Consider the following 14,987-nt stretch of genomic DNA (forward strand, 5'->3'; position numbering starts at 1 on the left):
GGACATCACCAGTTCCTGGGTTCTTCTCTGGTGATGCTCTCCCAGGCCTGTATTGCAGCCATCTTTAGATTTTGCTTATTTTGGGGGCTAGTCCCCTTCAGTTTTCTCTTCAACATATAAAAGGCATGCTCAATTGGATTCAGATCGGGTGATTGACTTGGTCACTCAAGAATTGACCATTTTTTAGCTTTGAAAAACTCCTTTGTTGCTTTAGCAGTATGTTTGGGATCATTGTCTTGCTGTAGAATGATCCGCCGGACAATGAGTCTGAAGAAGGGTCTCGACCCGAAACGTCACCCATTCCTTCTCTCCCGAGATGCTGCCTGACCTGCTGAGTTACTCCAGCATTTTTTGAATAAATCGATTTGTACCAGCATCTGCAGTTATTTTCTTATACTATGAGTTTTGTAGCATTTGTTTGAACTTGAGCAGATAGGATGTGTCTATACACTTCAAAATTCATTATGCTGCTACCATCAGCAGTTGTGTCATTAATGAAGATAAGTGAGCCAGTACCTTCAGCAGCCATATATGCCCAGGCCATAACACCCCCACAACCGTGTTTCACAGATGACGTGGAATGCTTTGGATCTTGGACAGTTCTTTCTCTCCTCCATACTTTGCCCTTGTCACCACTCTGATATAAGTTAATCTTCATCTCATCTGCCCACAAGGCCTTTTTCCAGAACTATGGTTGCTCTTTTAAGTACTTCTTAGCAAACTGTAACCTGGCCATCCTATTTTTGCAGCTAACCAGTGGTTTGCATCTTGCAGTGTAGCCTCTGTATTTCTGTTCATGAAGTCTTCTGTGGACAGTGGTCATTGACAAATCCACACTTGACTCCTGATCAATGTTTCTGATCTGTTGAACAGGTGTTAGAAGATTTTTCTTCATTATAGAGAGAATTCTTCTGTCATCAGCTGTGGAGGTCTTCCTTGGCCTGCCAGTCCCTTTGCGATGAGTAAGCTCACCAGTGCTCTCTTTCTTCTTAATGATGTTCCAAACAGTTGATATTGGTAAGCCTGAGGTTTGGCTGATGTCTCTAACAGTTTTATTCTTGTTTCTCAGTCTCATAATGGCTTCTCTGACTTTCATTGGCACAACTTTGGTCCTCATGCAAGACTGGAGGAAAGACTAGGTGCTGAGAGCTCTCTTGCAATTAAACACATCTGAGCAATTGCAAACACCTGTGAAGCCATGTGTCCCAAACATTATGGTGCCCTGAAATGGGAGGACTATGTATAAACACAGCTGTAATTTCTACATGGTGAAACCAAAATGTATAAAAATGGTCTTTAATAAAATCTGACAATGTGCACTTTAACCACGTGCAATTTTTTTCTATTACAAATCTCACATTGTGGAGTACAGTGGCAAATAAATAAAGGATGGGTTTTTGTCCCAAACATTATGGAGGGCACTGTAGAGTTCATTATAAATATTGCCATTAGCAGTTTTGGTGTTAAGAGATCAAAACCATAACTCATAAATTAAAAACTGAGGGCATGATGGGTTCTTAGCATACATTGCTATAACATTTTCTTCACATTTTCAATGATTACAAGGAACCGTGTCGCATGCCTAAAAGTACTCTTTCTCCTTTAACCTCCATGATTACAAATGATTTAGCAATTCTTTGAGATTTCTCTCTGCCTTTGCAGTTTTTTGCTGACAACTCAACGAACCTTCAGCATAATTGAAAGACTGCCACTGTAGGGCAGACTAAATCAATTCTCAAATGTCAGAAACTAAACACACATTTATTAAGTTCATTCTTAGCTAAATGTTTCCTGCTCACTGATGCCTTGTTAAAACTTTAGAAAAACACATTGTTACAGAATACATCTTTAGAGAAGAATATTCCAAATTCCAGTCATTTTAAGAGATTTTGGCTATATATTTTAGAACCATGCAACATTCTCGGAAATCATGTTGCAATGTCAAGTTACATGGGAACAAATCAGGGCATTTTTTCTGCCATTCAATTAGTTCAGTTAAGTTTAGAGATACAAAGTGGAAACAGGCCCTTTGGCACACCGAGCCGGGCTGACGAGCAATCCCCGCACGCTATCATGATCCTTCATACAGTAGGGACAATTCACAATTATACCAAGCCAATTAGCCTACAAACCATTCAATTAGATCATGGGTTATGGGTACCCCAGCGCTATTTGCAAATCATCTTGCCCACAGCCAACCCTAATGAATCCTAATCTCAATCATGTTCATTGACCCAAAATCTACCATATTTTGAGAAGTGAGATCTTCCAGGTGAAAATGACTTCCTCTTGTACCTCTGAATTGCCTGAGTGTCTGGGACCTTCCCCTCTGTTGCACCTATCCCGATAAATACCATCATTTTCAACATTTCAATTAGATTACCCGAGCTATCTAAATTTAAGAGACTAGTTTAATTTCAAATATCCACAAAAAACACTTAAAATGCATTTTATTAATCAAGCAGCAATAAAACAGCATACATTTCTTTAAATACAAAGTTATATTGCCTTTGTGGCAAAATATTTGCATGTCATTTTAAAATTATACTGGGTGATTTGCATAACATTAAGTATTTTAATTTATTAAAATGACCAAATATTGCTGTTTTAAATGCAAAAACCAATTAGGATTATTTTCACTGCATTTATCTGGAGATAAATTTTACTACTTGTAGATGGGACTTAATAATGTTGAACTTTTACTCCTGATAGTTTCTGGTTCACTCTGCCATGTCTTGCTGCTAAAGAACAAGATTTAACAAAATGTCTAAACCCTCAACAAAAGGAATGAGCAAAATTCCTCTGGTGGTTTGATCTATGCTGAATTATTTGGTTCTAAATTCTCCAATGTCAATTGTAATTCCAAAGACTGAATCTAGTTATTAAACATATTAACCAGTTTTTTTCTCCCAAAAGGCAGTTTGTGGGAGCTTAACTGTTTGCTCCATTTATCTCAAACTTTGCATACCTTGGACCATTCAGGAAGATGAAGGTAATGTGGTAACACAAATTTCTCTATTGCTCTACAAATATACCAACATATTCCCTAATCACGGAGCTGTTTTCTGGCGATTTTACTGATGGTACATGCTTTAAGTTAAGACAAAAATTACTGCATATTAGTTCTACCACCGAATTCATCAGCCAAATGGTTAGAAATTAATTTATGAATATATTATATTTAATTGTTTGATCAACCCAATCTGCAATAGCAAATTCCATAAGATTTTTAAAAACATACATCACCAAAAGGTAGTGATCTAAGCAGTTAGAACATAGTTCTGCATAGGAATAGGCTTTTCAGCCCACATTGCTTGTGCAGAACATAATGCCAAGTTAAAATAATCTCCTCTGCCTGCTCATGATCCATAATCCCTTCACTCCATCCATTTCCATGTGCATTTACAAAGCCTCTTAAATGCCACTATCGTACCTGCTTCTACCATCACCCCTGGCAGAACCATTCCAGGCACCCAGTCCTATTGTACAAAAGCCTTGTCCTGGACGTCGCCTTTAAACTTCCCCTCTCTGACCTTAAAGCTATGTCCTCTGGTCTTTGATAGTTACACCTGGGAAACAGGTTCTAAATGGCTACCCTATCTATGCCACTTATAATATCATATACTGCTAGCAAGTCTCCCCTCAACCTCGATGCTCCAGAGAAAATAATTCAAGAAAATAGTCCAGCCTCTCCTTACAGCTAATACTGTCTAATCCAGACAGCATTCTAGTAAAGCACTTCCGCATCCTCTCCAAAGCCTGCACACTTTTTCTGTAATGAAGCGGCCAGAACTGCACAATATGCCAAATGCGACTTAACCCAAGTTTAATAAACCTGCAACATTACTTCTTGACTGTTATACTCAGTGTCCATATCAATAAAGGCAAGCATACCATATGCCTTCTTTACCACTCTAACTCCTTGTGTTGCAGGTTTCAGGAAACTATGAACGGAACCCAGTATCCCTTTGTACATCAAAGCTGTTGAGGATTTTGTCATTAACTGTTTACTTTCCCCTTGCATTTGACCTTCCAAAGTCCAACGCCTCATACTTGCTTAATGTTATCTTCCATTTCTCCGCCCATATTTATAATTGATCTACATCCCACTGTATACATTTTGTGCCAAGAAAGATGATTGGTTTTTTTAATGAACTTTTCAGAATTTATAGTTTGGACAGACTCGGTTATTTTCTCTGGAGTGACTGAGGCCGAGAGGAGACCTGATAGAAGTGTACAAAATTATGAGAGATAGAGTAGATGATCAGAACCCTTATCACAGGGTGGAAATGTCAAAGACTAGAGAGCATAACTGTAAGGTGAGAATAGCAAAGTTTAAAGGAGATGTGTGGAGCAAGTTAATTTCACACGGAGGGTGGTGGGGCCTGGAATACGCTGCTGGTGATAGTGGAGGCAGATATGATAGTGGCGGTTAAGAGGTTTTTAGATGGACACCTGGATGTGGAGATAAAGGAGGGATAATAATCGTGTGCAGGCAGATGAGATTGTTTTTCCTTGGCATCATGTTAGGCACAGACATTGTGGGCTGAAGAGCCTGTACTGTTCTGTGTTCTACTTTGACAGCCATCCTCACTATCAGCAACTTCATCACTGCAACTTACAAACCATCCCATCTGCATTGATGTCCAAGTTACAAACAGTTTGGAGCGGTCAGTTTGGAACTGCTTCACCGAATAAGCAAAATTGTAACTGCATGCTTACCTTACTTTCCAATCAGAAATATTTTAAAAATCTACCGATTCAACATAATTTTACAACTTAACAGATTAAAATAAAAACTTTTGGTTATTATTTGTTCTTGTCATTAATGCAAAACAGCAAATGTTCATGGAAGCAAATTAAACAAAATTTACTTGCAAAAACTGTTAGTTTATCCGATATATAGAGTAGTTCATACATATACACTACACAACACTACACCTGAATAATTATTGAATAACTTCAATAAAAATTAAGAATTATTCAAATGATGTTCAATGTAATAACAGAATTATAGAGTGCGAGTATAATTCACTCAGTTTTAAAGTTATTCATGTCGTCATTATACTATCACCTTTAAATTTCTGTACCCACATTTATAATTGTGTGCCTATGTAAAGTTGATACATTATAATCACACCCTTCAACCTGTTGTGAGGCTTTAGTGATCTAGTGAGAAGGGAAATGCAGTCCGACAAGCTACCATTAGCATTTTCCATTATAAATGTGGAACTGGAAGCTATAATTAAAGTTAATAAATGGTGCATGCAGGTGAAAATTTTAATATACACAGAGTGATTGAGATACACATAGAAAGAACAAATCTGTTCAATTAGACAATATATCAGTATTTTATGGAACTAGTTACACCATAAATTGAGCTAAAAGTGCCAACTTTCAAACAAGAGCACAAATCATTTGGGCAACATATTTTTCTCGTTTATAAAAGCAGTTATAAAATTTCAATCGTAATCTAATTAGTAGATCGCATAATGCAGTACCAAAGTATAATTATGAGATGGCAGCAGATACCTTCTGCTGTACAGTTCATGTCACAAGCCATCTGAAAGATATAAAACATTTCTCTAGTTTGTTTGTCACCTTGCAGAGCCAGAAATACAGTCGAAGACAGAAAAGGCAGCAAGGATAGAAAAGAAAAGAAATGCGATTAGTTCATTAGAATCTGGATAAAAAGGAAATACATAACAAGAGGCAAAATAATAAAAAAATCTAGTAAACACTTGTGTAATCCTGTCCTCCTGATGGAAAGCAGCATCCATGGAGAACATGAAGACTAGTTTCTATGATTTTATTGTCCAACAAGATTAATAGATGGAATAATCGAGGCCAAGCATCTGTGACCCCCCCAAGATACACTCTCTTTTAAATGCTGTTCCCCACCAGGAGTGCAGATCGAATAATCACCACTCATTTTCCAGTTTTTGTGCAAACTGTAATTTACACAGATTAGCATGCACATGCATGCATTGAACACTGTCTCGGCCCCTTTTCCAATTATAATCAACCATCACAAAAAAGAATTTAAATACTTAGATCATGTATTAAATGCAAAAAAATCGGAATTAATATAATCTCAATTATTATACATCTCTCAGATGGTGGTTTTCTTTAATTTTTTTGAAGTAAGATCATAAACTACAATTATAAATCTGACTTTCAAGTGTCAAATGATAAAATTTCCATGGTTGGTAGTATTATAATTTCATTTTGTAAACAGAATGTCTAAATTATATGTAAGCAATAGACGTAATGTCCATTTTTGAAATTACCTCCAATTTACAGTCAGACATAGATGGATATGGTACAAAAATTATGTTCAATTCAATTATTCACACGTTTCTAAATATAGAATGATCAATCGGATTCAAGAAAATCACCGTAGGATTAAAAAAATATATATATCAATGACTCATATTGTTTCTCTTAGCACTGAGTCAAGGAAGGTCAATTGATGTAGACAAAAAAAAACTGTGGATGTTGGAATATTGGGGAAAAAACAAAATGGTGATATGTTTCATGGGTCAGATTTAGTTAATGGTATGGCACATATAATCCGTGCATCTTGCAGGTAGTAAGACCAGTCAGGGAGATAGGTCCGTTTTCTACCAAGGTCAGTTTTCATCTCTGAATAGTAAATGACCAATGGGTGTCTTTGGTCTTTGGAAAATAGGCCACAAAATGAAAATAGTCTTTTTTTTCACAGATTTCCATGGCATATAGACTTAGCATAAACAATCCATAAAGTCATAGATATAGAAAGCAGAGAACAGGTCTTTTGGCCTAACTTGTCCCTGCCGACCAAGATGCCCTATCTACACTACTCCCACCTGCTCGCATTTAGGCCATATCCTTCTAAACTTTTCCAATATGAAATTAAGTTGAGATGATTTCTGAGGTTTATTTTCCAGAAACTGGGCAAGTACTTGGAGAATTTCCCAAATTCAAAAATCGATGAGAGAAAAAACATAAAAAGAAAAACAAAAACAAAAACAAAAAAAATCTGCACCCAAATTAACTAATATTGCAATTTAGAGGAAAAACTTTTCATATCAAAATGACTACAAATGTGAGAGGTCCATCATATTCCTTACCAGTGATATCAAACCAGAGGGTAGTGCGAAGTGGTTCAACTGCAATGACTCCCACCATATGAGTAATTGGATCATTCTCCATGATGCTAAAGGAAAACAAAGGTTCTTCAAAATGCCATGGTATGGAAGGTGGCTCAGGTTTCACGATCCACTCAACGTGCAGCCGAGCTGTAGCCGATTTCTGAGGACGTCCGTTATCCACAACTTTTATCTGTCAAAAGACGTAAATCTTAGCAAAATGCCTTATATTGCCTATAACAGAATTGTGCAGAACCATTGGTGAAGACCTCCCAACACAGATCTGTTCATCTTAGTCTTAGAGTCATAGAGTAGAGTAATACAGTGTGGAAATTGGCTCTTCAGCCCAACTTGCCCACACCGGCCAACATGTCCCAGCTACACTAGTTCCACCTGCCTGCGCTTGGTCCATATCCCACCAAACCTGTCCTATCTATGCACCCGTGTAATTGTTTCTTAAACGTTGGGATAGTCCCAACCTCAACTACCTCCTCTGGCAGCTTGTTCCATATATCCACCACCCTTTGTGTGAAAAGATTACCCCTCAGATTTCTATTAAATCTTTTCCCCTTCACCTTGAACCTATGTCCTCTGGTCCTCGATTGTTCTATTCTGGGCAAGAGATTCTGTGCATCTACCCGATCTATTCCTCTCATTATTTGATACACCTCTATAAGATCATCCCTCATCCTCCTGCGCTCCAAGGAATAGAGGTCCAGCCTACTCAACCATTCCCGAAAGCTCACACCCTCTAGTCCTGGCAACATCCTCGTAAATCTTCTCTGAACCCTTTCAAGCTTGACAATATATTTCTTACAACATGGTGCCCAGAACTGAACACAATATTCTAAATGTGGTCTCACCAACGTCTTATACAACTGCAACATGTCCTCTCAACTTCTATACTCAGTACTCTGACTGATGAAGGTCAATGTGCCAAAAGCCTTTTTGACCACCTTATCTTCCTGCGACTCGACCTTCAAGGGGCCATGCACCTGCACTCATAGATCCCTCTGCTCTATGACACTCTCCAGAGGCCTACCATGCACTGTTTAGGTCCCTTGTTAGACGTCCCAAAATGCAAGACCTCACATCTCTCTGTATTAAAGATTTAATCAGGTCTTCCAACCCTGTACAATGCAATATGAATGTTTGAGGTGAATTGGAGGTTAGGTGTTGGTGGCTCTAACTTCCTGTTCCACCTCTGGACTCAGCATGGAGCCTGGGACAGCGCACATATGTACCCAATGGACAGCCCAGTTGATGACTTAACCATCGCCTTCACCTCATTTGAATGTGGTTGCTGGCCTTGACAGAAATGGTTTATTTTTCTTTATTTTAAAATGTTTCCTTTTATTGAATTACTTAAATATATTTCAGCTTTTAAATCTCCCCGAATGGGCATTTAACTACAAAACGTTAGGCAAACTGGAGGCAGAGCATCAGTATTTGTCAGCTAAAGCCTCTTCACTGCTCATGGGTTGGCTGCTGCAGGTAGAGGAACTGGTCACCAGTTTAACTGGTCCCCAAGGGCCCCTTAAAAGTGAGCTGGAGAAAAGGTTATGTTTCATAAACTCACTTTTAATGGTCAATGGGTTTTTTTTGTCACGTGTACCAGGTACAGTGGATAACATTTTTTGCATACAGATTCGCAAGACTAACCCTGTACATAAACACAATCGCCCCAGTTAGTGCAGAATGTTCAGAGCAGCCCATCCAGTCCATATACAAGAGGTGCCATTGGCGCCATTTTACAGTCCCAGCTGCAGCTGGCCACAAAGTCTCGTTGCAGCCGTCTCCTCCTCCATTTTCAAGGGCCCTTAAGCCTGCGTGCACCAAAAGGTCCTTAAAAGTGAGGTACAGAACCCAACTTTTTCTTGTGGTCAAGCAGGACTGCAAATAATCTAATCTCCAGCTCCAATCACAAAGAGGGTGAAGATGCTTGAATGATAGCCTCTCTTTTCTTCCTTTTATACAAGGATACAGAAATGAAAAACTGCACAGCAAGTGTGTAAATGAAGTGCCCAAAATCAGTCCCCAAAGGGAGCCATGGGAATGGTTGTGTGCAATTCCCGATATTATCAGGAAGTAATTCTGCAGTTTTATAGAATTTTGTAATATTTGTAATATTTGTAATATTGTATGAAGCTCTGGTCACCCCATTACAGAAAGGATGTGCAGGCTTTGATGAGAGTGCCGAAGAGAAATACCTGGATTAAAGGACGTTGGCCAAAAGAAAAATGGACAACCATGGTTTGCTTTTTATCTGGAGCGACAGAAGTTAAGGAGGAACTTGAAAGAAGTATATAAAATTATGAGAGGCACAGGCAAGCAGTCAGAACCTTTTTCCTCCCCACAAGGGGGAAATGTTAAAGAAGAGGGCATAGCTTTTAGGTCAGAAAGGGAAAGTTTAAAGGAGATCAGTGGGGCATGTTTTGTTACAGAGGGTGGTGGGTGCCTGGAATGGTCTGCCAGGGATGGTGGTGGTGGGAGCAGATATGGCTTTTAAGTGCTTTTGGATAAGCATCTGGATATGCACAGAATGGAGGGTATGGATTATATGCAGGCAGATAAGAGTTGGTTTTGGTACATGTTCAGCACAGACATTGTAGACCAAAGGGCCTGTTCTTGTATTGTACTGTTCTATGTTCTATCTTTGTCTTTGTCCTGAATCTGTTAATCCATTTGGACACGCGCAACATCGCAAACTCGCACTCCTTTCTCTTTCCTTTTAAATGAATGTTCAGAGATAATGCTTAATGCAATATTCAGGGAAACAAGAATTGTTCAGTGTTCAATCAAAGGAGGACCTTGGCACTTCTGCTTCTTCATGCATAAGAAATACCTGAATTTATGAGCTTGTGTTTTATATATATACACACAAGATATACTCACTGTAAGAATATCGTATTCTCCTGCTGCAGAAAACTTTTTGGATGAGACAACGCCAGTTTTAGGTTCAATGAAAAACTTGCCCTGTTCATCTCCCTCTTGAATGCTGTAAGACATTTCAGCATTTGGGCCTTCGTCTTTATCTGCTGCAATGACTCTGAAAATGGGTTCCCGCTTAATGGATTTCTCCCGATCTGGTTTTATCCTCTCTGGTAGTTTAATTTTATAAACCCTCTGCAAGAACTGAGGTTTATTGTCATTTTCATCCAAAACTTTCACGATAACTCTAGCAACAGCGGATTTTGGATGACTGTCATTGTCAGTAATTGTAACCTGTTAAAACAAAAGAAACAACAGATTCATGAAATGCATCTTGAATAATCAGTTTTGTACCCAAATCTAATATGTTCAAAATAAAAGAGGGAAAATATGTTAAAGTAAAATTAGTTACTCCCAGGTGAAAAAGAACAGTTTAATTTTGCTTTACTAAAAACAATCTAAAATCACTGTTTTCAATGCACCTGCGGCAATAATCAGCATCTGTACATTAGAAGAAACTTGGAGAAGGAGAATGGAATATCAAGAATAGACACTATAGTTTACAAGGCACAGAAAACTTGCTTTTTAGCTTTTTTTACGGTAATTGTGCAATTGCTTAAATTTGTCAGCAGGAAAAAAGTGGCATGAAATGGGGCCCAACAATCATTTCCAGTTTTGCATAGCGTCAGAGTTGTACAGCATGGATTTGTGTAGCATATTAAGCAAACAGATTGGATCCAAACTTTAATGAGTTCCAAATTGAAATATGTTAGAGCCGCCTCAGTGTACAGCCATGCCACAGGCAACCATCCTCACCATAAAAAAAACCCACTTGGGTTTTATCCATGAGAGGATAGTTTGATGGGGAACAATTACCTCTATTGGTGAAGTAACAGATGTATGTGACTAAACATATTTAAAATGACCTCTGAATAGTATTAGACCTTACCATTGCAGGGCTGGGAACATTGCTGGTGATGCGAGATAAAATATTAATAAGTGATTTATGATAAGCATAATAAAATCAGTAAAAAGATGCAAATATACCAACAGATAGTAATAATTACCATGCTTGCCAAATATTAAACGTTTGATTTGTTTAGTTTAGTTTTAGTTTAGCTTATTGTCACGTTTACCAAGGTACAGTGCAAAGCTTTTGTTGCGTGCTAACCAATCAACAGAAAGACAGATTTGAACCGTATCTTGAAGCTAGATAGAACTCTTAAGCATAGCGGAGTCAGGGGGTATGGGGAGAAAGCAGGAACGGGGTACTGATTGAGAATGATCAGCCATGATCACATTGAATGGCGGTGCTGGCTCGAAGGGCCGAATGGCCTACTCCTGCACCTATTGTCTATTGTCTAATTCTTCAAGACCTGCATTAACTTTGGTCCCTCTGATTTTTCCAGGGACTATTTCCCTTCCTATTTCAATTATGAAATGCCAAATGGATTTTCCGCAGACTACAAGTGAGCTGTCCATTAGCACTTCATGCATGTGGGCAAATTAAAATAATGGCCCAACCACAAATGGGGGTTGTCTTTCTCCCTGGTATCAAATGTTGTGTGTTCCGCCTAGCCGCCATCTATTGTTCATCATGTGAAAACCCTCATTTTATCAACTGCAGGTGAAGAGGAAAAAATCTTGTTCTCAATATTTTTATGAAAAAACTATTAAATGTCACTCCGTGATTACAATGTGATTTTTCCTTCAGTGAGATTAGCAAAAGCTTGAATTTCTTGTATCAAAAGGCAGCTGCTTTGGGTGTCTGCCAGAAATTCAGACCATAAAACAAGTATATTGAAATCTTATTGTAAAAGAATTGCTATGAGTGAACTCTGTGGCATAAATGAGTAATAATTAAATGGCATGTTAAGTGATTTCAGACAAACCCTTACACAAAGTTCATGTCTACCAATAAAACTAGGGGAATAAACAGTAACTTTTTCCATCAGAAAATTTTGTTCAAGTAATGATAATTATGAGAATGTGACGAATATAGAAAATGTGAAATGTGAAGAATATAATTGAAAATGTGAAGAATATAGAAAATCAAGAACATCACGATTTGATACAAAATGATTTAGCAGCAGCTGAATGAAGACAGACAAACAAGAGTCTTTGCTGCATGGAAAATGTCTCCTTTTGGATTCTGATGGATGAGTATTTTCCATTTTCATTGATAGCAACAACAGCTTCAGATTCTGTTTTAAATTGTCAATTTCTTTGATCTGATGCGAGTTGAGTGGAACATTTCCAAGATCAGGCTATACAGATTTAATTCAACTGTCAACAGCTTCTGTGGTGTCTGCACTGCGAAATACCAAGGAGCTCCAAAAATGTAATTTTATTCATTCCCAGACACAGAGGCATCTGTGCACTGTTCTAAATTGCACTGAAAGGGCTTTAATTCTTCCTGTACAATAATCCTTCTCCATATCCCCACAATCCACATATTCCATTTGTTTTTACTGAAACCGAAACGCAAAAAACAGATGCATGAGCATATCATATGAAGCAATCAGAATCTAGAACAATACAACATTATTATTTATCTATTCATTGTCGAGCAGCAGGATGGGGCCACATTTGCCTGGTGTTCATCCCTATGGATTCAGTCTAGCCAAGAGAAATGGCTTCTCCTCCTGCACTGCTCCAGACCACTGCCACAAAACGTCATGGAAGATCTCTCCTTGAACCTCTGCCATTTCTCAGTCATGTGCCAACTTCAACAAAATTCTCTGACAATGTGTGTAGGAAAATAGCTGCAGATGCTGGCACAAATCGAAGGTATCACAAAAAGCTGGAGTAACTCAGTGGGCAGGCATTGGGTGTCCCTGTATCAATTACATCTCTCACCCAGAAACTCAGTCAGATTAAACTTTCCTCAACAATCTTAATATCAGACCTCATCCTCGGATAAGCTTTGAACCACATACAGTCACGAAGATGTTGTCGTATAGCACCAGTGACCCGTGTTTGATACTGCCTATGGGTGCTGTCTATGTGAGGTTTGTATATTTTTTCCTGGGACCGCTTGGGTTTCCCCCAGGTGCTATGGCTTCCTCTCATGCACCAAAGATGTATAGGTTTGTAGGATAAATGGTTTCTGTAAAGTGCACTTAATATTTAGGATGCGAATGTGGGATAACATAAGTGTACAGGTGATTGATGATCAGCGTGGATTCGGTGGGCTGAAGGGCCTGTTTCTATGTTGTATCTCTAAACTCTAAACTTAGGTGGCCTCTTTTGACCACAAAGTCTGGCTAAACCCATGCTATCTGCTCATATACTGCTAAAACTCACTTATGCTACTTTAATCGGGAATTAGTTAATTTCTTCTTGTGAAACTTGGCATTACTTTATCTGAAAAAACCCCTGTGAAGCAGCGTGGAATTCGTTGCCACATTAAAAGCGCTTCACAAATGGAAACTTTTCTTTGCCACTATCTTTATAACTGTTTACAGTCATTAAACAAAGGCAAACAACTATACTTGCTACAGTCAATGGGCATTTAAATATGCTTCTTATTTTATAACTCCTGCTAATACCAAACCACCTTGCTGCTAAGTGCTGATAAAATTCAAATTGGTTCAAAGTTATATTTAAATGTAACATTTCACACATGATTCTGTTGCTCTGTAACTAAAATGTTATGTTTAATGTCATTCGTTTAATTGTGCATCAGTATTACAGGTGAAAGAGTTCTATCAGGCAATGGGCTAATGCGTCCCCTTAAAACAACTGTAATTTGAACCTGGTTACATATGTATGAAATCCATTGAAAGCAAGGAAGATTGACAGGATGATGAGAGCCTTGCTTGAACCAAGTCTGTAATCGGATTGGGTTTGTGGTCGAGATCCCAGCCATCATGCAACAGACATTGAATGATAACAAAAATGGATACAAAATGCAGGGCTAAGTCAGCGGGACATGCAGCATCTCTGAAGGGAAGGAATGGGTGACGTTAAACGATAACAGATTTCTAATGACAGCCAAATTGAGAAAGATTATCTTTAGTCACTGATCTCGAAGTCTATATTGAGATCAAGAAAGACTATGGACAGACACGATTGCTACTCCCTACACTTTTCATGAAATTGTCATATGACGAAGATCATCTCCATTGTACCTCACGATACACGGAAACCACATTACGACTCTGGGATCAGTTCATTACCCAGTGGAAGTCGATGGTTTTGGAAGATCATGGTAATAACTTTTCCCATGACAGACTGCAAGGAGATTCCTCTATAATTATCATAATTAGACATTTCTGTTGAAAATCGCCATGACTGTGGTCCCTCAGATGCCTGGGCATATTCTCATTATCCTAGACAAGGGCAGAGGTTATGAATTCACGTTGAAACAACTTCTCCCCAATGCTTTAAAACTTCAGATGGGATTATGCCTTGTTTGTTTTTTCAGCTGGGGAACTGCCTTTTCAATCTCTTGCTGATCCGACTGAGTACTGAAACTGTAGCGAATAACATGCTATGCGATGGCATCAAGGATATTCGTGCTGAAGACAAGAATCTTGCTTGAGTTCTTCAAAGTGCTTCTTCCCGTGGTTGCTGACTGCCTCTCAGTCCTTGACGAGGCTTCGCCTGTTCTTGCTCTATCAAACTTAGATGTTTGTGGTTGAAGAGTCCACACGTCATATTTATAGGCTGTTTTATTTCCTGCACTCTTTACAACCACAATCTGTTCTTCAGATCAAGAGGTCTTTGTTGAACTTTAGCCGTCAGATACTTGTCAACCTACGATTCTTCCTCCCTTGAGATTTTCAATCGTTTTCAGTCTCAACAAGCTTTACATTTCCAATTAATTAACTGTTGGATCTGGCCATTTCATCCATCCAGTCTTAATGTCTTCAGGCACAGAAACCATACAACTGCCGGTCATTACTAATTATGGTTGATTTA

General features: G+C 38.5%; 1 protein-coding gene across 8 annotated transcripts in view; it reads right to left on the minus strand.

The window, feature by feature from the left end:
- fat1a (FAT atypical cadherin 1a) overlaps positions 1-14,987 on the minus strand; it is a 185,649-nt gene that overhangs the window by 65,978 nt on the left and 104,684 nt on the right. For 4 of the 8 annotated variants that reach the window (XM_078397670.1, XM_078397651.1, XM_078397641.1 and 1 more), the window contains exons 5-7: positions 10,026-10,355; positions 7,113-7,323; positions 5,533-5,601 (exon numbers count right to left, since the gene is read on the minus strand). In XM_078397670.1, the coding sequence (XP_078253796.1) occupies positions 5,533-5,601; positions 7,113-7,323; positions 10,026-10,355 (610 nt within the window). The remainder of the gene's footprint in view (positions 1-5,532; positions 5,602-7,112; positions 7,324-10,025; positions 10,356-14,987) is intronic. The other 4 variants (XM_078397687.1, XM_078397679.1, XM_078397661.1 and 1 more) reach the window with 1 other exon arrangement.

This window comes from Rhinoraja longicauda, chromosome 1 (assembly GCF_053455715.1).
Source record: "Rhinoraja longicauda isolate Sanriku21f chromosome 1, sRhiLon1.1, whole genome shotgun sequence".
Taxonomy (NCBI): Eukaryota; Metazoa; Chordata; class Chondrichthyes; order Rajiformes; family Arhynchobatidae; genus Rhinoraja; species Rhinoraja longicauda.